The 26,289-nt window shown below is 41.9% G+C and overlaps 1 protein-coding gene across 1 annotated transcript in view; it reads left to right on the top strand.

Annotated features, from left to right (window-relative positions):
• The window catches only part of PLPPR4 (phospholipid phosphatase related 4), a 56,507-nt gene that overhangs the window by 15,481 nt on the left and 14,737 nt on the right, over window positions 1-26,289 (top strand). The window contains exons 2-3 of the mRNA XM_075286560.1: window positions 10,141-10,326; window positions 25,278-25,407. Coding sequence (XP_075142661.1) covers window positions 10,141-10,326; window positions 25,278-25,407 — 316 coding nt within the window. The remainder of the gene's footprint in view (window positions 1-10,140; window positions 10,327-25,277; window positions 25,408-26,289) is intronic.

Below are 26,289 nucleotides of genomic sequence, written 5' to 3'. Positions count from 1 at the left end.
CTTAAAGGGGTTGTCCAGTTTCAGCAAATAAATGTTATTGTTCCTGAACTAAAAAGTCCTTTACCACTTCAATGCTTGGTCACTGACTGCACTCCATTCTATGGACATACAGCAGGAGTAGAGTGGAGTTGGCTTACATTCAACACAATAAAACCAGGGAAAATTTTACTTGTATTTGCATATTATAGTAAATCTTAAATGCATATACTTAAAGGGGTTTTATCTTTTTAGACAAATAGTGAGAGACATTATTGCTTATATAATGAAAATCTATACAATTTTCCAATATACTTTCTGGTTTTTGGGCTATCCTACCCTAATAAAACCAGCCTGCAGTTTACTATATGGTCAGATACTGAACTGAACCAGGCTCTTCCTGGTATCCCTGATGGCGGTCGTATAGGGATAATAATGAGCTGCTATTGTTTTTGCATATTTAACAGTTAACACTATGCCAATAAGTCAATCAGCAGGACATGTACCAATCCGATATGAATTCAGGTCAAGGGACAAGCAGGATCCAGAGTGTACCTGTACCTGAATTCATATCAGGTTGGTCCATGTCCTGCTGGTTCATATCACGTTCTCGAAATGTACTCTCAGCTGCTGTACTGTACTCTGCCAAGTCCTGCTCAGGATCCACTTGTGATAAAAGCCATCTTGGGTGACTCCATCACAACCCAGCCAGGTGAGCAGGCACTTCTCTGTCTCATCACTTCTAACCATTTGCCCAGTGATAATACACAAGGATCGGCTCAGTATCTCTTTTTTCTTTGCAATAAGTCAATCAGATCAGTAACCATTACTAAGACAGTGGTAATAAAGTTAAATATATATATATATATATATATATATATATATATACATTAAAAAAATATTCAAAAAAACACCCCCATGCAACCCTTATTGACCATGTCCTTTGCATGCAACATAATCCACTGGATCCACCACAGTCCACAAATTGTTAAAAAAAATGTTAATGTATAAAAAAAATATCAACGTGATACTTTTTCTTTTAAAGTACAGACCATTAAATAGTTGACCAAGCCACTAGAGAGGGCAATCATGTTAGGAACCGTATGAACTGAGAAATATACTGGATGTTTATGCTTGATATCAGGTTTCCGTCTGGATTAAATGTTAGACAGGATATATTTTTTTCTATGTGTTTTTTGTTTTAATTATTTTTGTAACTACATTTGACAGTTGTCATGTCCATGTCTCATGTGACCTAATAAGTCTACAAGAACTTTTACTAGATTCCTTCATTTTTCTACAGAGCTTGCAGCGCTTGTCCAGTTAAGGGTTGACCATGACTACCCCTGAGTGCAGCACTTAGTCAAGAGGGAGGAGTTTCTGCATTAGAAGGTGTTAATTACAGTCATAATTTGTCTATGACCCTTTCCAAGGGTTTCTTTCACTAAAGGGGTTACTCGAAGTTTGTTTTTTCTTTTTTAAGGACACGAAAGTGGGCGGAGATGCACAGCGTCCGTAACAGAGACTAAAGTCAATGTTTTATTCTCATTAATGGCTATGGGTCAGACAAGAGAGATGTTTTTATGAACAAAACAGCAACAAAAACATATCAGTAAGAAAGATCTCAATAATGACCTCTGGAGCGTGAAGGGGCATGCTTTATCAATGAGGGGAAATTTAATATCCAGTTATCAAATTGTTCATACAGTTCTATGACAAATGACACTGAAATGCGTGGCTTGGATTTATTAGTAAAACAGTTTTAGTTGCTAATGGCAATAAATCAGCAAATTTTAGGAAAGGTCATCAATATGCTTTGGTGGATAGCGCCCAGCATTCCCACCCAACAGCTGGGAACCTCAGCTGATCAGTGGGGATGACGTATCCTAAGCATTGGTTATTTATATGGTGTCTTGGACAAACCTATTAATCCCTGCATTGTTTGTAATTATATTTTGGAAAATTGTTGCCTTCACATGAACCACATAGAAAAAAAAAAAACTGGTTAATTTATTCTTCTAATCCATCCTGCCATATGAGATATCTCTTGTTAGAACAAACACTTTCATAATTATTAAGGAGACGGCGTCCCTGTCTTCAATGAGTTCAGAAAGAAGGCAGCACTTACTAGAATTATTGAGTAATTAGCAGAGCGCTGACGGCCACAAGCAATTCAATGCTGCAGAAATAAGTCTCTTAAAAGACCAACGTCTAATGCATTACATTCACCCTTTATGTCTCCAAAGTGTCTTTGAGTCTGAGTTAAATTGTCTTACAAAGCTTTAAAGATCTTATGGTAGATTCCACACCCCGGCTTACCAATAATAGGGATGATTTGTTACTGATAATTTTACAATATGTTTCAGGCTAATCGACATTTTATATCACTTAAAGTGAGCGTAAGAACTTCAACAACGTCTAGTCTTTGAAACTTAGGTTTATTAACAACATTGTAAGTGTATGGTTCTCAGTTGTATCCTACGACACAGGGCTGTACAAAGTCAAGAAAATGCCCCTATACATCTTACTAAATCGGAATATGACTCTGTCACACTGTCTCTTAGGTGTGCTATCAGTTGCAGGCTGAATATGTCTAGTTACACCAGGAGGTTGTTGGGATAATAGATGCAGACCTGCACCAATAGTGAGAACCGGCACTAGATACACTGATCAAAATGGTTAACTCGGCACCACGTGTTTAACACCCCCCAGGCGGCACCCACTCCAATCCCACAATGGTGTTCACCAGAGCCCCAGATGGTGGCAATGGACTTGGCTGCACTGATGGGCAGAGCGGTACGGCTCGGGAAACGCCAAACACATAGCGCACCACAAATCACTGAGATCTCTTACCAGCAGATGTTTCGGGTTGCAGTGTAGGTCCAAGGATCCATAAGGCTGTGGTGGGTGGTCAGAAGGGGGCAGCAGTTCCAAATCATAGCCGTACGGTCCGAGTTGTCAATAAGAAGGCAATTCAGTTCAGTGACAAATCTAAAGGGAACATCAGGCAGGCCGAGTCGGTAACAGGAGCGGTGGAGCAGTACTAAATTCATATTCAGGCAGCAGAGGTCTAGCGGCAAGCGGGAGCAAGCACAGTACAAAATCAGGAGGCAAGGCAGAGTCAGAGGTCAAGGCAAGAGGGTTAGAGCACAGGCAAACAGGACAATTGAACGCTTACTACCAGGACTAACAAATACAGCTGAATAGCCAGTGACAGTCCAGAGCCAGAGCCCTCCCTAAATAGGCCCGCTAGGCCGAAAACCAGTAGTCCCCCCTCCGGCTCAGGAGGAGATCGCCAACCCCTGCACAATGCTGCGGAGTCCCTGAAGTGGGGGACTTGTCATAGTTTGATATCTTAGCCTACACAGTCATTGAAAAGTCATTTATAGATCTGAGATAACCCGCTGTGTCATCGTGTTTTTAATACTCTAAGTGATGTTAAACTCTGCTTAATCTGTATATGTGTCTATGTATATGTGCATGACCAAATCACATCAAATAGACACTCTAGCTATAAAGAACCCTTCATGTATAGATGTTTAAAGGGTTCTTCCCATTAAAGAGTTTCAGCAGTCTTGGTGAAGTCTTTTCATCTCACTTGCTGTATTTCTCCTCCCTCCTCCCTCTTGCTAAAAGGACTGGAGAAGTCTCACAACACTTACACAGATTCAATAATATACCGATGCTTGTGCAGAATGGACTCAGTACTATCTGTGTGTTTACATAGGGAGATAACAGACTTGACTTTATCAGCAAAGTATAATTAGCTGAACAATTGTCCTGTCAGCAAGAGCAGTGAGTGATATCACTTGTCCTATAGTGCCGTGGTTATAGCAACAATGTGTAAACAATGGTAAGAATAAGTTCACATAGCAGGCAAACACAGCAGCATTTCTAAAGCAATATATTTGGGAAAACTCTTCAATTTACATAAGCTACCAGTACAGATAAGATCCTTGAGATGGGAAACCCCTTTAAACTACATTTCCTCCACTCATAAAAAAAGATACCCAAGATAGGAAACCCATTTAATATAGAACTGAAATTATGCAGGAAAAGAAATATCGGAACATATTTTAGTTACATTGATCCAATATTCGTTAATGCAAAGAAACATTCATATGTAATCCCCAGGTCATGGTTTTTCATTATATTTCCGTATGGTTGAATTGTTGATCTTCAGAAATATATGCGAAAGCTACTAGAGAAAATCCATTCCCTTGCAAGGAATATTTGTCACAGCTATCGCTGGGTTTTGCTGTCATACTGCATTGCTGCAAAGAAAGACTGCCATTGTTGTATAGATCTATTAATGGAGATTTCACGACTTCTTTCAGATCTGTGTGCAGGTGCTGTTCTTGGCCTCAGAAAGGAAGCTCAGACAGAACTGTGATTATGAATGGCTTCCCAGAGCATCTACATTCGCCTGCTGTTAGGAGAGTTGTTTTTTACTTAGCCTATGACACTGCTGATTTCTTAAGAAGTCCTCTAGGAACCTTCCAAGACTATATATATCAGCGGAGTATTGTATGCAGGATTTACTAAAATTAGGAGTTCACTAACATGAGCATTGACAAAGTGTAGAATAGACACAGAAATGCACAAACTGTCATGTATAAATAATCATTATTACTATATATAGTATATACACGCACATATATATAGAGCATATATATTCACATGCATACGCACTGTAACACATACTCATATATACTGTTCATATATATATATACTGTATATATATATATATATATATATATTATTATAGAATCACATAAACTTATCTTCTAAGGCCTCGTTCACATCTGCATTGGTAATTCAGGGGAGTCTGCATGGTAACCCCCCGAACGGAATACCAAACGCATTGGCAAGCGGTGTGCAGTGAAAGCACATGATCCCCATAGACTATAATGGGGTCTGTGTGCTTTCCGCGAGATCTCCGCAGGGAACATGCAGACAGGAAAGTACTTTGTGATCTACTTTCATGTCCACATGATTCGTGCGGGCAGTGCGCGGAAAGCACACAGACCCCATTATAGTCTATGTATCCGTGTGTTTTCACTGCACGCCACTTGCTAATGTGTTCAGTAGTCCATTCGGACGTCCCCATGTGGACTTCTGAACAGATTACCAAATGCAAATGTGAGCCAAGGGTAAGATGGCTTTGTTTCATGGTTACTAAAACAGACTCGGCACTGGAGAGATGACAGAGAGGTCATATTTTTGGAGCTGTGTCCTGAGTGATTCTACTGGCTTTTGGATTTCTGTTATTCTAGTTAACCTATTCTATGTTTAGTTAGAACTTAGCCGGGCAGGTACCGTATATACTCGAGTATAAGCCGAGTTTTTCAGCACAGTTTTTGTGCTGAAAAAGTGCTCCTCGGCTTATATTCGGGTCATTACGGTAATTTTCTGCTAGCAGGCCAGAATAGCAGACCCCGCCCCCCCCCACCACCACCACCACTCCATCACACGCCGGGTGACGTGGCCACGTAAGCTCAGGCCCGCACCCGGCGTGTGGCTGCTTCCTGGCCTGCTAGCAGAAGTACCGTAAGTACTTCTGCAGCTCTTAATGTACAGCATCGCCGCGCTCCTAGCAGGAGCGCGGCGATGCTTTGGGTCCCGGCACCCGCCCCGTCTGGATGCCGGGTCCGGATGCCGGATATTTAAGTGTAATGGCGCCGCTCTGCAGAGCGGTCGCCATAGAAACCGACACCTCCGCTGTAATGCTTAAACAGAGATGCTGAAGCTTATGCCTGCGATCTCTGATTGTAGGCATAAGCTGTGGCACCTCCGCTATAAGCGTTACAGCGGAGGTGCCCTCCGGAGATGTTCTCCCCCCTCCGGAGATGTCCTCCCCCCTTCTGCCTGCCCCATACCTTTAAAGATGCAGGCCGGCTCCTGCGCAGCGAGCTCGCAGGAGCCGACCTTTTCCGACGACAGCTGGGAGCCTAATGAAGGCTCCCAGGCCTGTCATCGCTTTATTACTATTACGGCTGGTCTATGATCAGCCGTAATAGTAATGTAGAGAATCTCCCATAGACGGCAATACACTTGTATTGCCGTCTATGGGACTTGCAATCAAATGACTGCAGGTTAAAATCCCCCGGGGGGGCTAAAGAAAATTGTAAAAAAAAAAAAAGTTTTAAAAAAATATATATAATAAAATATTAAATAAATAAAAGTTCTAAATCACTCCTTTCCCTATAATTCATATAAAGGCGAGTTCACACCAGCACCTGATCTCAGTTATGCAGGTTTCCGTTTTCTGTCAGGAGAGGACAGAAACCGACATTCAGTGTCTGTTGGTGAGCGTCTTCTGCTGCCCATGGCGAAACCGTTATGCATAACGGAGATTGGGCGCTAGTGTGAACCTGCCCTCAAAGTCGAAAATGACTGTGACACACATACACATTAGATATCCCTGTGTCTGACAGTGCCCGGTCTACTTAATATAGGGATCTGCAGTGCTCCTATTCCGTCGGGAAGGGGTTAATAGGAGCACTGCAGATCCCCTATATTCAGCCAGACTGAATTCAAAGTGGGGGAAAAAAAAAACCAGTCCTCAAGCTCAGGGAAGGGGCAGACAGACAACCAGAACACCCCCTCCCCTTCCCCAGTATCTACTGCACCCAAGAACTCGGCCATTTTAATTTTTTAAATTTTCCAGCAGCTGCTGCATTTCCCCCCCCTCGGCTTATACTCGAGTCAATAAGTTTTCCCAGTTTTTTGTGGTAAAATTAGGGGGGTCGGCTTATATTCGGGTCGGCTTATACTCGAGTATATACGGTATTTATTTTTGTATTTTGTTTTAGACTAAAAGAAACTGGACTTTTGTGTCTATGCCACCCCACCTAGCAACCCCAGACCCTTACAGATTATTAAAAGTTAAGTTTTATTTTTAAAGGGATTCTATCATTAGAATCCCTTTTTTAACAAAGTACACGCCGGAATAGCCTTAAGAAAGACTATTATTCTCTTACCTTTCTTTTCTGATCTGCGCCGTCGTTCCTAAAAAATTTCTTTCTTCCTTATGTAAATTACTTTTCAGAGTGCACAGGGGGGCGTCCCCTGCACTGTCCAAAAACCCTCCAGTGACAACTCTGTCTTCTTCTGCCGGCCGCCTCTTCACCGCGTCACCAACCGCATCTTCATCAAAAAGTGCTGATTGTACATGTCGTCGGCCATTTTCCTGTGGCCAAATGGGAGCTCATGTAAGAGACCACAGCAAAATGACCGCGTCTGCGTCCATTCCCATTGACATTAATGTAGACATGATGGACGCGTTCTTCTACGTGTTTGTTTAGTTTTGTGACGGAAGAAAAAGTCGCGCATGCCATATAGTGAACATGATAGCAGGAGAAAAAAATCAAAATGGCCGTATTACTTTTTTTAAAAACTTTTCCAAAATTAATTCTAAAGTGACTAAAGCATCCTACATTCCCTAAATTGGTATCAGTAAAAACTACAACTTACCCCTAAAAAAAAAAAGTCCTTACACAGTTTTTTCTGTGAAATATAAAAAACTGTTATTGGTGTCAGAATATTATGATATTATGTTTCTCATGAACAAAAATCATACCTTTGTTATTCTCACAGCCCCAGAGATAAATGAGGTTTAATTCCATATGCAAATTAGGAACTTGGAGCACTGGGGGCATTACCTTTGATCCCTGAGAACTACTGTATGTGCTAAAAACACTCCTCTCATGCCGTTAGCATGGATCACCGTCTTCTGATGCCTATAGATTTTGTACTGTTTTGTTGATTGAGATATGTAGGTTTTTTTTATTTGTAGGACAAGCAGTGCTTTTTATTGGTACCAATGTTTTGCATGAATAACTTTTTGATCACGTTTTATTGCTATTTTTTGGTGACAAAAATATGTTAATTTGTGAATTTTTTTATGACATTTACCATACAGGATAAATAAAACTATTTTTGGTGCACTTATATACAAATGGGGGTACCTGATATGTTTGCTTTTCTTATGTAGTGGTTTTTTTTTGTTTTGTTTTTTTACCTTTCCCACAAGATGACTTGAACCTGGGATCTCTGACCACCAGTGTAATACACTCACTATGTGTGATGGGCATAGGTAGTCAGAAGGCCATTGCGAGGCCTCCCGGCTGCCATGCCATCATTTTTTTAATCCAAGCTATGGGCTATAGGACAAATATGAAAAAAAAAATGTCATGGCATTTTATGCTACGAGCGGCTGATATCAGTTTTCTAGCTACATGTGGCATTACCTTGGGGAAGAAGCGACGTTCTGAATTTGAGAAACTTTGAACTGACCCTTCTAGGTTTATAGAAAATGCCAGTTTTATCCTCATTGGATTATATAAGACAAATATAAAAAAAATCTACTTGTTTAATCTTCAAAGTAAAGGTTTTTAGACATCCCATCCCTAATAAAATGTCTTCTCCATTGTCACTTAGTGAACCTGAATTTCCAATGTTAAATGTTATGTTATTCATATCATACCTATAATCAGGGGTGAACCTAGCCTTTTTGCCGCCTGAGGCGGACGACAGAAAGTCGCCCCCCAAATCCCAAACCCCCACCACCCGCCCCTCCCCCCAATCCCAACCCCCACTCCCACGGCAAAAAGGCTAGGTTGACCCCTGACTACACAGCATGTAGTCCAAAAATTGTTTAAACTTTTGGACCCCACGCTGTGTAGTGATTAACCCCCTCCCCCCCACCTGTGTCCGCTTACCTGCAGCTCCCTGTTCTTCTTGGTCCGGTCCTCTGTACAGTCTTCAGGACGCAGGCACATATCGGGTGCGGGCCTGATTACGTGGCCACGTCATCGGTGTGTGGGGAGGAGGGGGCGGAGCGGAGGCAGGCAGGGCCCCGGCATAGCGCCGCCTGAAGCGGTTGCTTCAGGTCGCCTCATTAGAGATGCGGCACTGCCTATAATAATATAATATTCAGTATACTTATGGAATATGTTTTGTTAATATTACTTAAGTGATAATATTTTCTTACGTTCACGTGGCCATTGGTTACATAATGAAATTTTAATTGTTTTATTAAAGCGATTTTTTTGTTTCGTTTACAACTTTGAACTCATTTTATAGAATCATTTTATAATTTACTTTCTAAAAGTAATGAATTGGAATTTAATGAACTAGTGGAGTATAAAACCTTAGTGTGGAAAGTGGATTAAGGTTGTAGTTTTGCTCGTCACTCGGGTCTTACTTATTATGTGTTTATTCACCCATTCACACTTGACCTTATTGACAGCATATCGTCTGTGTACAATGGTAACATAGTTTAATTAATTTACGTAATTAAAGTGCATTGGCACATGTTCTGTATAGATGGAGGGGCTGCCCTTAAGATCATGTCCAATGTTTGGTCCAAGGAACTCCAGTCCGGCAATGATCTGTTCACATTTCCACTAGATATTCTTGATATTTGATTGTATTACTGGGGTAGAAGTAGATAACATACAGTATAATGATATAATGCAGACTTTGTGTTGGCTTGGTTCACATCTGTATTAGGAATTCCATTCAGGGATTTCGCTTGGGGACTGCCCCCGAATAGAATACCGAATACATTAAAAAGTGGTGAGCAATGAAAGCACACGGACGTCATAGACTATAATGGAGTCTGTGTATTTTCCGTGCGGTGTTTGCATGAATCATGCAGAGAGAAAAGTACTTAAAAAACTACTTTCCTCTCCGTATGATTCGTGCAGACACCACACGGAAAACACACGGACCCCATCATAGTCTATGGGGTCCGTGTGCTTTCATTGCTCACCACTTTTTAATGTGTTCAGTATTCATTCTAGGACAGTCCCCAAGCGGACTCCCTGAACAGAATACCGAACACAGAAGTGATGAAGTCTATGAAGACTAGGCACACATCAAAAGTAGACCGTCAACTACTAATGCATACTATGCACACACATACTGTTTTGTTAAACATGCCGCATATATTTCATACACAGTCTTAAACAAATATCCTATTGCTGATCAAAGGTGACATTCACAAATGTATTGCCACCAGAAGATGTCTTCCAATACAATATTAGATACACTGTTTGCAGCTCCCGGTGAATGTTTAATCTTTGTTGGACAATCCCTTTAAGCCGTTTTACTTTTGTGAATAGTAAATAAATGGATTTCCTTTCTTTTTTACTCTAGCTGCCTATTCTGGCCTCATCAGTAGTGAGCCTCTACTTTCTGGAGTTGACAGATGTCTTCAAGCCAGTTCATTCAGGGTTCAGCTGCTATGACAGAAGCCTTAGTATGCCCTATATTGAACCTACTCAAGAATCGATCCCTTTTCTCATGTTGCTTTGTTTGGCATTTGCAGGACCTGCGGCAACAGTAAGTATATCCATTCTTTTCTTCCTATCTGGGGAAAGGTCCGTCTTTGAAATAAACACATCTTAGATGTATTAGAACATACAAACAAATACCACAGTGAAGATCGAAGACTCCTATACTATATATATATACTGTATACACTAGCACATGAATGCAAAGTATATTTTCCACCCACATGTTGTAAGCGTATTATTGCTAAGCATAATGCATCCTGTTCCGTCCTGTACCTTTATACGCTCACAGTCAGATATAATGAATATAATAGTACACAGCAAGACGGAAGTGAACCTGGCGAATGTTGTTTTATAAGATAACAATGACTATGAGATGCACTGGAATGGAAAGTTAAGAGTAGTAGCAATTATATATACAAACCATAGAGGACTGCCACCAACAATGGAAGGGGGTTAAATAAGAAACCATCAGCAATGAAAAAACACAGTCCATTATTCCAGGACCTCGGGATGACCTCAATTCCAGATGAGATAGAAGGCAGATAATAGATTTTATAAAACTGCAATTACATGTATTATCCTTAAAGGGGAACAGTCACATGACTTACATAATTTGATTTCCGCCGAACATTTTTTGCTTGTTTATTTGTTAATTTTTACACCTGCTCAAAAATATGGCCCCTCGGGAGATGTAAATGAGCTTATCTTCTCCAAGTGGGCAGTATTACACAGTCCAGCCACATTAATGTGACCACTTGTTAAAATCCAGAATAACCCCCTTTGGCAGAGCGGACCATTGCGAGACGTGCAGGAAGAGAGGGGATGTTGTGATGATGATCACTGGGATGTTGAGTCATGCCGACTCCAGTGCCGTGACCAGTTCCGCTAGGTTATGCGGTTGAGCATCCATGGCATAAAAAACCCGATTGAGGTGGTCCTGCAGATTCTCAATTGGGTTCGAGTCCGGGGAATTTGCTGGCCAAGGTAGTACGGGAAACTCCTTGAACATCCTTGAACCACGCACGTACACTGCGAGCTTTATGACACGTCGCATTGTCCTGCTGGTAGATGCCATCATCCTGAGGAAAAACATTTCGCATGTAGGGGTGAACATGGTCCGCAAGGATAGATGCATACTTGTGCTGATCCATCGTGCCTTCCACAATGATGAGTGCACCCAGATGGCTGATGACACACGCCTTCTGCGATTGGTTAGTTAACGTAGGCGGTGGTCACATTAATAGGACTGGACGGTGTATTTTGTTTTCTGAAAGAAAAGGTTACTGCCCACTTGGTCACACTTGGTCTCATTGTACGATCGTGTGATCCACCAATATGACCAATTTGGCATATTTCACGCTAAATAGCGCATATTGTCAATATTAATAGGTCAAAATCTGGCTCCAAGGTGACACTACTCATAGACTTAGTGTCACTATCTTGGTGCGCCAAAGGATTGACAAGAAAAGTTAGACACATATATCCAAAACCCTCTAAGCCTAATATCCGTGTACTTAGATTAGCCCTCATGGCCAGTGCATATTAATACAACAGTCTATGTTGTTCTATGCAGTCTCAATCAATGTTACCCATTAATGCGGACACTGGCAAGGTGTCAGTAGATGCCTCCACCTATAGTCCAAGGGTCAACAGTGAGCTGCATTACAAGGTCTAAGCCCAATAGTCTGGGGAGATCTCGTCCTTTCTACCCCCATAGTGGAATTAAATATTACTGGTTTAAGGAATCAAATATGTTAGATCGCTAAAGGGTTAAAATACTCATAAGACATCGGAGTTATGTATATATGTATATATATGTATTTCAGCCACAAATTCAAAATTTGCAATAAAAACAAGTAACAATTTTAGGAGGATTTTTTGCAATTGTTAGTGGGTTAAACTTACTGGTTGGGTGTTTTCAGTACGAGTCCACCATGTTATTTACAGGACATTCGGTTAATCCGAGACCATTGTCTACGGCTACTTCAGGGCCTGGAAATAGAAGATTGTGTGTCAAGAATTTGATGTGGCAAAATATAGAAGCGAAAACAATTTGCAGCAGCCGTCACGATCTATGAAAGGGTAAATGATAAACAAGAAGTCAATGGGCGCATATTGTGCTGACAGTCGTCTGATGCGATGGACGTCTTGCCTTCAGATTTCCTTATTGATTTGATGATTTTAGCGTCGCCACCTAATCCGCAGCAATCCGATTCATCATACAGAGTAGTGAACTGAACTATGGTCGGGTGAACCAGTTCAGGTGGAAACATCTTTAATTTATCCAAGTGTTAAACATCTCCTGTTGAACTTTTTTCTTTACTTTTAGCATTTCATCAATTTTCTCATCAGGTTTTTCTATCCAAGCGTTTCTTTTCCTGTCGAACACTGACAGCAGATTAACCACGTAACCTGTGTGCCGTAAAGCATCGGTAACAAAGTAATAGACTTAACACATGGCCACTTCTACTGATGAATACAGAAAGTCCAATAATATTGCCAGACAGATATGGAATCTGGAACCTGCCAACATCAATGAATGAATCCATGAGAAATATAATCAATAATACCATACTTTCTGATGCAAAATATTGCACTTTGTGACTCTGATGGCAGAACGCTGGATCCATTAGGAAAATAAACCAATGGAATATACAATATATCTTTATACCAGTTGGCCTAGTAGATACATTGTTTCTATTCATAGGCTGTATATCTTTACTTGTAAGTAAACTAATTATAACATGCAAGTTTTGGTGGCCAAGTGGCTTCTTAAACATCTTATATAAACATCTTATAATATGGACATTATATCTTGTAATATGCAGCGTTATCCTGCAGAAATAGGTAACTGCCATTAAAGGGGTTTTCCGGGCAAAAAAATGTATTTTTAAAAAAAGATCTGTTAGTGCTATCAATGGGTTAATAAGTGCACCCAGATACCTTTAGCAGTGTTCTGAGTGATTTCTGGCTTTCTCTTGCGTCCTCTGCATTTGTTTACAGGGGTAGCTTCCTGCTGTTTTAGCCTACAGCTACCATGATGCATTGCAGTTCACTCAGATTCCCCCTCTCACTTCCTCCCTCACAACCCGCTGTCTCCCCACCCCTTCATACGTATCTGTCCTCGTCCTGAGATGACTTTGGGGTGCCGCTCTCCCTTCTTCTGCCTCTTCACCCGGGATCTGCAACTGGTGCCTGCGCAATAGAGTGCTAGCAGAAGCCATGCTCGAGCAATAGATCGCTGCTTATTTTTGCTTCTTCTGGTGTTCTATTGCGCAGGCGCTGGCTCCCATGTGAAGGAAGCAATAGTCAGCAGAAGGCCTGTTGGTGGTGGAAACGCCAAAACACAACGTCAACAGGAAATCGGAAAATGTGCCTGGGACGTTACATGATCACCCTAGGCATATGGGTAAATATACATTTTTAAAAAAATGTAGTACATTTGAAGTTAGGTGGGGGTGGGGGTTAAGCTTAGGAGTAAAGTTTTAGTTTATCCCAGAAAACCCCTTTAAGGATTATTGTTGCCATGAAGGAGTATACATGGTCTTCAACAGAGTTTAAGAAGGTGGTAATTTACAGAGCATCAAACTGCATTGGTTACTTGCCATACTTGTGCCATATTTTCTTCAGAAAAGCAACACCTATGCACCTGACGTCCACGTGATTTAAAAAAAAAATGAGATTTATTAGAAAGGGGTATTTTTCCCCATTGCTCTATGGTCTGGTTCCGATGATGAGGGGGAGGCATGGGCATTGTGACCTATTGACGGCAGTGCATCACAGATTTTCGTATATGTGGATGCATGCTGTGTTCATATAGTTTTCTATAAGAACCAGTATGAACATTTTCAGCAATTTGTGTTAGATCTTCTGTGGGATTAGACCATATAGGCTAAGTCTTGCTCCCACTGCGTATCAGTGCTCATGACTCTTAGGCACTCCTGACCTTGTTATCACTTCAATTCTCCTTCCTGGAACCCCTTTTGTTAGATGCTATTCACTGTATACTGGGAACAGCCTACAAGACCTGCCATTTTGGTAATGTTCTGGCATTTGCCATCTAGCTGTCACAGTTGTGCCAGAATCCTCATATGCTTTTACTGTCCATTTATCCCTGTCTCCAACATATCAATTTCAAGTGCTAGTGCCAGTAACAAAGCTACCTGTGTACCTCTACCTCCTATAACATCTGATCAGCTTTACAAAGCGAGTTCTGATCACCCCAAGAGAGTGCTCAGCTTCAATTGTTAAAGAAACCTCAGAGATGTGAATTTGAGGTTGATGGAGGGAAACAAGGACGATCAGAACATTCCTACACTTTTTACTTCTGATCTCACTTGCAGCTGATAGTGATCAGGGTGGGAAAAGGATTTCACGGTTGGCTATGGGACCAAATTCTTAATGACATTGGAATGATACATTGTATCTAGTATAGGCTTCATGTATATGACTCTGCTTGTCATATATATGTATTTGTTTTCAGTAAATTGGGCAATTCACATGTTTTAAGGGTCATATCTTTATGCTGAGTCTATATAAATCAATATTCCATATATTCAGATGATGTATGGATGGCCACAACATCCCATTGAAGGAGCCTGGATCCTTAGTAGTGTTGAGCGAATAGTATTCGTCGAATACCTCGCCGGCATAGGAATGCGTGCCATCGGCCGAACACCAAGGGATTAAATGCATCGAATCTACACTGCGAGGTATTGGACCCATAATATTCGCTCAACACTAATCCTTAGTATAGAGGAATAGTTTTCACTTGTATGACATCTGTATTACAGATTATTCTTTGCATCGGTGTGTACCTAGAAAATGTGAGGAACTATGGATGAAAATAGCCATGAAAATCTTAATAAAAATACAAAAACCATTAAAAAACCAGACGCAAATACTAAAAAAATTCAGACACATCACATCATGAAGATGGGCTCCCAAATCGCGGTGCAAGTAATTACAGTAGAGCGCTTTAATATGATCGCGGACATACTGTACTTTACTGTACTTTGAAAAAGCTTCTTACATTTTACTGTAAAAACACTTTTCAACTCATAATTAAAGATTTCCATCACCCACCAGCCTCCTCCTCCGAAATATTGTGCATGCACCAACTGAGCAACACAAAGCACACATCCAGAACCGTGAACACAAAAAGCTGCAACAGCACTCTGCTAGCACCAGGAGCATTACTGCTAAGATACATTGTATATAAAAATACATGAACATGAGGTTCTTGGTTAACATTTTCATCCCCCACTGCTGTCCTACTCCTGTTATGGGGACTTCTACCCCTTTAACAAATTGTTCAAACTAGGCTGGATTATGGCAAACGATTGGGGTTAAATAACAAACACTGCTTACTTACATATATACTCGAGTATAAGCCGAATTTTTCAGCCCAGTTTTTGTGCTGAAAAAGCCTCCCTCGGCTTATACTCGAGGAGAGTGTGTGCGGGGGGGGGGGGGGGGGAAGTCTATGACCAGCCACAATATCAATGTATAGAAACTCCCATAAAATAGTGCAAAAAAAAAAAAAAAGATTTAGGAAAAAATAAAATTTCTTAATCCCTCCTTTCCCTAGAATACATACAAAAGTAGAAAATGACTGTGAAACGCAAACACATTAGGTATCCCTGTGTCTGAGAGTGCCCGGTCTACTGAATATAGGGGATCTGCAGTGCTCCTGTTCCATCGGGAAGGGGTTAATAGGAGCACTGCAGATACCCTATAGTCAGCCAGACTGAATTCCAAGTGGGGGAAGAAAAAAACAGTCCTCAAGCTCAGGGAAGGGGCAGACAGACAACCAAAACACCCCCTCCCCTTTACCAGCATCTACTGCACCCAAAAGCTCTGACCATTTTAATTTTTGAAATTTTCCAGTAGCTGCTGCATTTCCCCCCCCTCGGCTTATACTTGAGTCAATAAGTTTTCCCAGTTTTTTGTGGTAAAATTAGGGGCCTTATTCGGGTCGGCTTATACTCGAGTATATACGGTAACTCTCTAATTGGCCAGGGATCCTGCAGAAGAAGTATGCATTTGGATAACCGGTATCCTTGGCCTGCACATGAGTCATGTAGTCAATTGGTGGCTGAGCTGTGATGCTCTGTTTAATGACACAGATTGGCTGATGCATTCACGTGTGGGTGTAATATGAACAAAGACCAGAGAGTCTCCGCTGGATCCCTGGCCAGATGGAGAGGTGACTATGAAATGTTTGATAACTTAAAGAGGACCTTTCATCACTGGGGGCACATGCGGTTTTATATACCACTAGAAAGCCAACAGTGCACTGAATTCAGCAGACTATCGGTTTTTATTTTTGCGCCATGGTTGCGGCGAGCGGAGGGACATCACGTACAATGGAATTGTGCATAACATGTCACACCATAATTACAGTATTTTGTATTCTGTTGTGGTCTCAGAATACAAGAACAAACATCAAATGGTCGAGTAAGTAATAATCGAAACCAGCAGAATAGGAATAGAATATCAGTAACATGCATTGAGTGCCTGAGTTCCTCTTCAATGAATAAAATGGTGACCTTCGAAAGCTCAGAAGTAGGTCACGGGGAGGTGGGGGGTGAAATCGGGGCAGTGTGTAATGTCCCACTGGGAACACTATCATGGATTTATGTTTGATTTGTGTCTTAGGCAACTTGTCTGCACTATTATGTCTATACTCTGCGTAACCTATATCTTTAATAGGCTGAACCACTGCAGAATAGGTGCTGGGAGATACAACCCCGACAGAAGGAGTTCTTGGAAGAGGAGGAGACGAAGAGTATTTTCTTCCTCTCTGAAGTAGGAGGAAGTGTAGAATGTGAAAAGAGACTGAGCAAGAGTCAGAGCCCAAACTAGACTGGAGAAGCTCCAGCTACCCCAGTCCCAGATAAGTCAACATTCAGGACATAGGATACATATTATATGGGCCTCAGCGTTACAGCCCTGCTTGTGCCCCAGAAGAAACAAGGCAACACTGCTGATTGACACCCCATAGTGTGAGACTGTAGAGACGTTGAGGTCTTTGCGACAGAGTATTGTACCTTGTTTGGAGTAAAGACTATCACAGCAAGAGAAATGGGACTGTAAAAAAAATGTGCGTACCATCTACCAACTAAGCCCCAGCCTCAAGTGGTAATTCTATAAGGATTGTACCTCCAAAAATTAAATGGTTTGTTACCTGGTTCTAAAAACTTTGAATTACCCAAACGTCTTCTGAGTCTGCACGACCAGCATGGACACTCCATCCTCCATCAGGCTCAGGAGGGCTAACCACAACTTGAACATGCCCTTGTGGAAACATTACTGCTAGAGATGAGCGAACACTAAAATGTCCGAGGTTCGAAATCCGATTAGAACAGCCGCACACTGTTCGACTGTTCAAACGGATTTTGAACCCCATTATAGTCTATGGGGGGAAATGCTCGTTTCAGGGGTACGCAAAATTCAATAAAATTATACTTACCAAGTCCACGAGTGAGGGTCGGGCTAGATTCTCCTTGAAGTCTTCTCCCGGCGCAGCGCCCCCGCGGCGTCTTCCGGCTGGAATTCACTTTGCCTAGGCATCAGGGCCTAGGCAGAGCCAACTGCGCATGCGCGGTCGACTCTGCTCGGCCCGACGCCTGAGCAGAGCCAACTGCGCATGCGAGTGCATGCCCGCGCATGTGCAGTCGGCTCTGCCTAGGCCGGATGCCTAGGCAGAATGAATTCTAGCCGGAAGACGCCGCAGGAACGCTGCTCGAAGAAGACATCTAAAGGTAAGAGAATAACCAGCGTTGATTGGCAGAATGTATAGCATTCTGCCAATCAACGCTGGTTCTGCATCGAACCTTAAACTTCGAACAGCTAGTAGTGTTCGATCGAGTACGAGTATCTCGAATACCATAGTATTCGATCGAACACCTACTCGATCGAACACTACTCACTCATCTCTAATTACTACCACCATTACGTACGTTGAAGGCCCCCTCAACACTGCACTAGTGCCTGGAAAGTTGGTCAAATTCCTAGCCATGACCATTGCAAGTAGTACTGCTCCCAGGCTCCTGACTGCAAATATATCTGACAAGTAACTCAATCCCTTTGCTCCACTGTGGGGGATTATTTACATCATGAGAAACACATTTACATATTCTTCCCTCAATTCTTTTGCACATTCCTGTTATTGTGCCTGAGCTTAGACTCACCCATGGTTCCTCTACTACTACGTGGGTCAGACCAACCCTGATAATAGTATAATATATATCTGTTCAGTTGTCTAACAAGTAGTACTTCACAGCCAAAATGTACACTTTGGTTGTTTGTTTACATAACTGAAAGTCATCATAGGGTTAACTGTCACAACGTGAATTCTCAAGGCAGTAAATTTCTAATCACTGATAATGTCACGTTGTAGGTGGATGTCACTGTAACAAATTAGACTGTATTCCGTGAGATAAATGCGCCTGGGCAACTAAAAGTGTCCTTGGAACATTTATTGAAATGTTGTCAAGTGTGTTAGTCAGTGGTAATTATTATATAATAACAGCCACCGAGTTGGCTGCGGGCGCGGTGGGAGTAAGGGGAGCGGAATCTGCAGAATACATGACTCATACTTTCCTGTTTAGCTGCAATGAAGTAGGTCTCACATTTATGAAATAATTCTCAATCTCATATCATAAAACTAGTTACTATTAGAGATGAGCGAGTAGTACTCGATGGAGTAGGTATTCGATTGAATACTACAGTATTCGAAATACTCGTACTCGATCGAGTACCACTCGCTGTTCGAATGTAAAAGTTCGATGCAGAACCAGCATTGATTGGCCGAATGCTATACAGTCGGCCAAATAACGCTGGTTCTTCTCCTACCTTTAGAAGTCTTCTCCGTGCAGCTTCCCCGCGGCATCTTCCGGTTCTTCATTCACTCTGCCAGGCATCGGGCCTGGGCAGAGCCGACTGCGCATGCCCACTTGTAGTGCAGACATGCGCAGTGGGCTCTGCCCAGGCCCGATCCCTGGCAGAGTGAATTCAGAGCTGGAAGATGCCGCGGGGACGCTGCAAGGAGAAGACTTCTCGGAGGATCCAGCCCGACCCTCACTCGTGGACTTGGTAAGTGTAATTTGATCGAATGTTGCCTACCCCTGAAACGAGCATTTTCTTCCCATAGACTATAATAGGGTTCGATATTCAATTCGAGTAGTCGAACATTGAGGGGCTACTCGAAACGAATATCGAACCTCGAACATTTTACTGTTCGCTCATCTCTAGTTACTATTAAAAAAATGAAAAATACATGACCACGAAAATTAGATTTTTTTTATATGCTGAATGATAGTCGTAACCACAAAGAATAGAGATGGCATTTTCTCTGCACATCACTACTCAGGTCTACTCCTATAAAGGTGACTGCGTTGCGGTACTTACTCGGAGCCTGGATGAATGTGAGATGCATTTAGAAGGAACTGCACTACTAAACAATGGGGGCCCCAATCTTCAGGCCCCCATGAAACTGCATGAGAGTTACCACTTCTGGATTAAGCTTTGTAAAATGAAAGGCGATTAAAAGGATATTCTCATCTTGGGATTTATGTATCCTACTAATATAAATGTGAAAGTTTGGATGTTTGTGTGTTTGGATGTTTGTTACTCAATCACACAAAAACAGCTAAACGGATTTGGATGAAATTTGGCACATAGATAGTTTGTAACCTGTATTAACACATAGACTACTTTTTATCCCAGTAAATGACATGGCTTCACAATTGTTATGAATTTATGTTCACATACTATATTACACTGCTCTTCACAGCAGCTTCTCTCAAGTTCTGATAAAGCCAGGTCTGTTATCTCTCTATGTACACAGCTACCCTTCAGTCTCTACATGAATGTACAGACTGAACTAAAGATGAACTAAATGTATCATTCAACATCAGTGATGAATCTAGCACATTGCAGACAGTCCAACTCTCAGTACACTATTAGTAAATCAGATCCATTGTACTTATAATAATCAGACAAGGTCATGGGATTCCATAGAATACAGTGTTTAAATAGTCCAGGTATGTCTTATTTATTATGTAACGTTCAATCCATTGGGAGGGGGGAAAAAAGACATTAACAACGTAACACTGACTGTCAAATTCTATATTGTATATGGTATAGTATCTGTCAAACACGCTGTTGTAGATTAAAGTGGGTCTTCATTGATTGTTATAACACTATGAGAAGACGTCCTTCTGAGAAGCAGAATCTTAAAGTAGTATCATGTATTATCAGAGTAAATTTTAACAGCAGAAGATGAGTGGGAAGTGAAGGTTTATCTATCTCTTGGGAAAATCTCTGACCCTGCGACAAAACTAAAACTTCATACCCTTGCTCCATGCCTCTTGTACCGTAACTTAGGCTAGAGTACAACGAAAATGAATCAACTACTGGATTAGAATAGTCTTAACAGTACAGATACATTTAATAGAAGTATAAATGAAGCTTTACAAGTCGTTTCAAGCTGAAAATTTTAACAAGAAGTGGCAAAATAATATAAGTATTGTTTATAAATTCAATTTTTTATCTGAAAACTTCCTAGATAGGTTAAAAAATTCTTATAGAGATAGGCAAGTGCATACATTCCATATGTCTTACCTATAATTAGAGATCAGCGAGTAGTATTCGATTGAGTAGGTATTCAATCAAATACTATGGTATTCGAAATATTCGTACTCGATCGAGTACCACTTGCTATTTGAATGGAAAAGTTTGATGCAGAACCAGCATTGATTGGCCGAATGCTATACAGTCGGCCAATCAACGCTGGTTCTTCTCCTACCTTTAGAAGTCTTCTCCGTGCAGCTTCCCCGCAGCGTCTTCCAGCTCTGAATTCACTCTGCCAGGCATCGGGTCTGGGCAGAGCGGATTGCGCATGTCCACTTGCAGTGCGGGCATGCACAGTCGGCTCTGCCCAGGCCCGATGCCTGGCAGAATGAATTCAGAGCCAGAAGATGCCACGGGGATGCTGCAAGGAGAAGACTGCTCGGAGGATCCAGCCCGACCCTCACTCGTGGACTTGGTAAGTGTAATTTGATCAAATGTTGCCTACCCCTGAAACGAGCATTTTCCCCCCATAGACTATAATAAGGTTCGATATTCGATTCGATTAGTCAAATATTAACGGGCTACTCGAAATGAATATTGAACCTCGAACGTTTTACTGTTCACTCATCTCTACCTATAATCCAACATTGTACATAAACAGGCAAAATCTAATATTGGTAGAACAAAAATTCCTTCCTTTATCCAATTTATAGAAGAAATCCCTGAATAAATGACACAGTCCGTAAACATAGTACTTATACTTTTGAAATATCTTTCGAGAAAGACACCCAAGCCCTTCTAATACTTGCTCAGAAAATCAACTATAATAACATTTTGTTGGCAGTCTTACCGCTCTGACAGAAAAGAATCCAAGTGTATTATGAATGTAAAATATTCTTTTCTATAGAGGTAAAGGATGTCCCTTCACAATACCTACATACAAGAATAGAAAAATTTCTGTAGGCTCAATCTCTATAATTGTAGATTTTGTAGTTTTTTACACTTCAAGTTTGTTTGTTCTTCTTGGTATTGCAGTCCATGGATTCTCATATTGACCTTAGCTGTCCTCTTCTGCCCCCACTTAAGAACAGCTACTAGAGCAGATGCATAAATTACAATATCTTCAAAAAGTTCTGGACTGTTGCTCAGTGGTCAAAAGTGTTTTCAGATTAAAGCAAATTTTGCATTACATTTGGAAGGTCCCAGAGTCTGGAGGAAGAGTGGAAAGGCACAAACCAAGCTTCTTATGTTCCAGTGTGAAGTTTCCAGAATCACTGATGGTTTTGGGAGCCATGTCATCTGCTGGTGTAGGTCCATTGTGTTTTATTAAGACTAGAGATGACCGAACAGTAAAATATTCGATATTTGTTTCAAATAGCCCCACAATATTTGACTAGTCGAACGAATATCGAACCCCATTATAGTCTATGGGGGAAAATGCTCCTTTCAGGGGATCCCACTCTTCCACTCAGGAGAGTCACCAAGTCCACTATGACACGCAAGGAAATGATGCCAACACCCTGGAATGCAACTGGGACAGTAGGGGAAGCATGTCTGGGGCATCTAACATGCCCAAGTCACTGTATTACGTCGGGATCCCTGTCAGCTCGCGATATGTGGGAGCTGACTTTTTCCCATAGGAATGCATTGACCAGCATTGATTGGCCGAATGCCATACAGAGTACAGCATTCGGCCAATCAACGCTGGTTCTGCCGGAAGCTCGTCTGTGAGGAGGCGGAGTCTAAGATCGGACCAGAATGGAGACTACTGTGGACCGATCTTAGACTCCTCCGGCAGAACCAGCGTTGATTGGCCGAATTCTGTACTCTGTATGGCATTCAGCCAATCAACTCTGGGCAATGCATTCCTATGCCGAGATGTAGCAGAGCTGGCCGTGCGCTCAGCTCAGCTACACCGGAGGTGCAGCCGAGCTCAGCGCATGGCCAGCACTGCTACACTGGAGATTCTCCCGCATATCGCAAGCTGACAGGGATCCCGACCAGATAGAGCCCCAAAGAACTGTGTGAGTGGCATTCCCACCTAAATAAAGGTAATCCCTAGCTAACCCTGCCTGTACATCTATCCCTGTCTCACAGTCACATAGTTCACAGTCTCAAATTAACCGAATGTTAAATCCACCATTTGTATAAATTGGAGGTCACCTGATTTAGCCAAACAATTACTTTTCAGATTCTTTTTCAATGCCTCTGTTGTAGTTCCTGTCCCACCTCCCCTGCACAGTTATTAGTGCAAAAAACGCGCCAGGGAAGGGATACAAATTTTTAGTGCGTTTGCCTCATGGTATTTGATTGGAATCGAATACCTCGAACTGCCTGATATTCTTTTTTTTTTTTTTTTTTTTTTTTTAATGTAGATTGTGAGCCCCACATAGTGAGCTCACAATGTACATTTTCCCCTATCAGTATGTCTTTTTTGGAATATGGGATGGAAATCCATGCAAACACGGGGAGAACATACAAACACCTTGCAGATGGTTTTATGCCCTTGGCGGGATTTGAACACCAGGATCCAGCACTGCAAGGCTGCAGTGCTAACCACTGAGCCACCGTGTGGACCCCCGAACGGCCTGATATTCGATCGAATATCTATTCGATCGAATATCTATTCGATCGAACAGTGTTCGCTCATCTCTAATCAAGACCAAGTCAGCGCAGCCGTCTATCAGGAAATTCTAGAGCACGTCATGCTTCCTTCTGCCCACAAGCTTTTTGGAGATGGAATTTTCATTTTCCAACAGGACTTGGTCCCTGACCACACTGCCAAAAATATAAAGACCTGGTTTAATAACCACAGCATCACTGTGTTTGATTGTCCAGCAAACTCACCTCACCTTAACCCTATAGAGAATCTATGGGTTATTGTGAAGAGGAAGATGAGAGACCCCAGACCCAACAATGCAGACAAGCTGAAGGCTGCTATCATACAACCTGGGCTTCCATAACGTGCTCTGCAGTGCCACAGGCTGATTCTCTCCATGCCACATTGCCGCCTTGATGCCGTCATTCATGCAAAAGGAGCCCCCACCAAGTATTGAGGGAATTTACTGGACAGACTTTTCATTTGGACAACATTTCTGTGTTAAATAATAGAGATGAGCGAACAGTAAAATGTTCGAGGTTCGATATTCGTTTCGAGTAGCCCCTCAATGTTCGACTACTCGAATCGAATATCGAACCCTATTATAGTCTATGGGAAGAAAATGCTCGTTTCAGGGGTAGGCAACATTTGATCAAATTATACTTACCAAGTCCACGAGTGCGGGTCGGGCTGGATCCTCCGTGCAGTCTTCTCCTTGCAGCTTCCCCACGGCATCTTCTGGCTCTGAATTCACTCTGCCAGGTAACGGGCCTGGGCAGAGCCGACTGCCCACACTACAAGCAGACATGCGCAGTCGGCTCTGCCCAGGCCCGTTACCTGGCAGAGTGAATTCAGAGCTGGAAGACGCCGCGGGGAAGTTGCAAGGAGAAGACTTCTCAGAGGATCTATGGACAACATTTTGTATAAACAAACACATACTTGTTTTAATTGCGGACGTCTTACTACCTAATATGTTTACTTATTAAAGAGGTATTCCCATCTCCAGGATCATTTTCAGACTCATAGGTTAAGCTCACTAAAGTGTTATACTCAGATCATTGCTTGATCAACACTTCTATTATCTCTGTATTTAAATCCCGAGATAAATGTCCAGTTCACAACAAGCACTTTTAGGGAGCATTCACACGGTGTAACGTCCCGCGAGATTTGGCACGTGTACGCCGCGTGACCCTTTGCGTGCCGTACACGCTCCCATTGAGTTCAATGGGAGCGGGGAGCATATGCGCCGCGCTAGTTTGCGGTCGTGAATAAATGCACGGCCGCAAACTAGCGTGGCGCATACGCTCCCCGCTCCCATTGAACTCAATGGGAGCGTGTACGGCACGCAAAGGGTCACGCGGCGTACACGTGCCAAATCTCGCGGGACGTTACACCGTGTGAATGCTCCCTTACTCTGCTGGACTGAGCTGAACACCAGGAAGTGGAGATGAGAGGAGACAGGAGGGCAGATGAAATCCTTTAATATAATATATTTATTTATTTTTATTATGGGATATATGGTTTTATATAAAATTCACTTCGTAAATTATTAATTTATATTTTTTCATTTATTTAATAATATAATTTTTTCATTGCTCATATGAACACAAGGTAATAGCTTACAAATCCATGCCAGAATACCAACATCACCACTATGGAAATGCATGGTCACAGATGGGATATGGGAATATAAATTTTTTGCTTACTCCATAAAGGCAAATGAACATTTGTTTATTAATGTTTCATTTTACTCATTATTATGTTTATTGTAGAACATTAAAAGTTTATAATTTTTTGATTTATTTCTATTTCTTTCTTAGATAATGGTGGGCGAAGGTGTTCTGTATTGTTGCCTCTCCAAGAGGAAAAATGGGCTTGGAGCAGAAGCAAACATCAATGCTGGTGGATGTAACTTCAACTCCTTTCTGAGAAGAGCGGTCAGGTTTATAGGTATGATACAATTTAACAAATTAAAATGTAAATTCTGCCCTTAAAGATGACCTTTCGTGTCCTCAGACACATGTGGTTTCATATACTGCTACAAAGCTGACAGTGAGCTGAATTCAGCAAACTGTCGACTTTCCCATTCTGTGCCCCAGGGGTGGAAAAATTGGTGCTATTAGTTTCGGCACCGATCTCTGCCCGCTGTCAGAAGGGCGTTCCTGACAGTTTAGCAGTGCTGTAAGGAACGCCCCCCTGACAGTACTCATCCTTAAGCCATGACGCTGAGCTGTGAAGAACGCCCCCCCGTTACCAGTCTATGGATCAGTACAGTCAGGAGGGCATTATTTTTGTTATACAGTCGCTGACTAAGAGAGGTCACCTCTGCAACCAGTGATTGGTCGGGTAACATTTACTGTGTATTGAGAAGAAACGAAAGTAGAGACCAGAAGGATATCCAGACAACATTAGAACGGAATGGGAAGGGCTAGGGAAGGTGAGCTATAAAATATTGGTACCTTCTGAAAACCACCTGATATTATTGGAATTTGGTTGTAAACCATCTTTAATAACTAGGAATCGTGTTATGAATCCTAAACCTAATAAGATGACAGGACCTTAGGATTAATTAGTTTGGTAAAATTTACTGTATTTCTTTATTTCTCAGGGCTCATATGGAGCCAAAATAATTCTCAGTGTTGTACAGAAGTTGTCACCATTTGCGTCATTACCTGATGCAGACTAAGGCCCGGTTCACATCTGCGCATGGGTTTCTGTTCCGGGACCCTGTAAATGGAAACCTAATCTACATAAGAAAGCGGTTACCTTAGCAAAACCTGCAGACCCCATAGACTATAATGGGGTCCATGTGGTTTCTACTCGGGGTCAGCA

Source organism: Leptodactylus fuscus, chromosome 9, assembly GCF_031893055.1.
Source record: "Leptodactylus fuscus isolate aLepFus1 chromosome 9, aLepFus1.hap2, whole genome shotgun sequence".
NCBI classification, from domain to species: Eukaryota; Metazoa; Chordata; class Amphibia; order Anura; family Leptodactylidae; genus Leptodactylus; species Leptodactylus fuscus.
The sequence above is the reverse complement of the archived record's forward strand: the minus strand, read 5'-3'. Positions and strand labels throughout refer to the sequence as shown.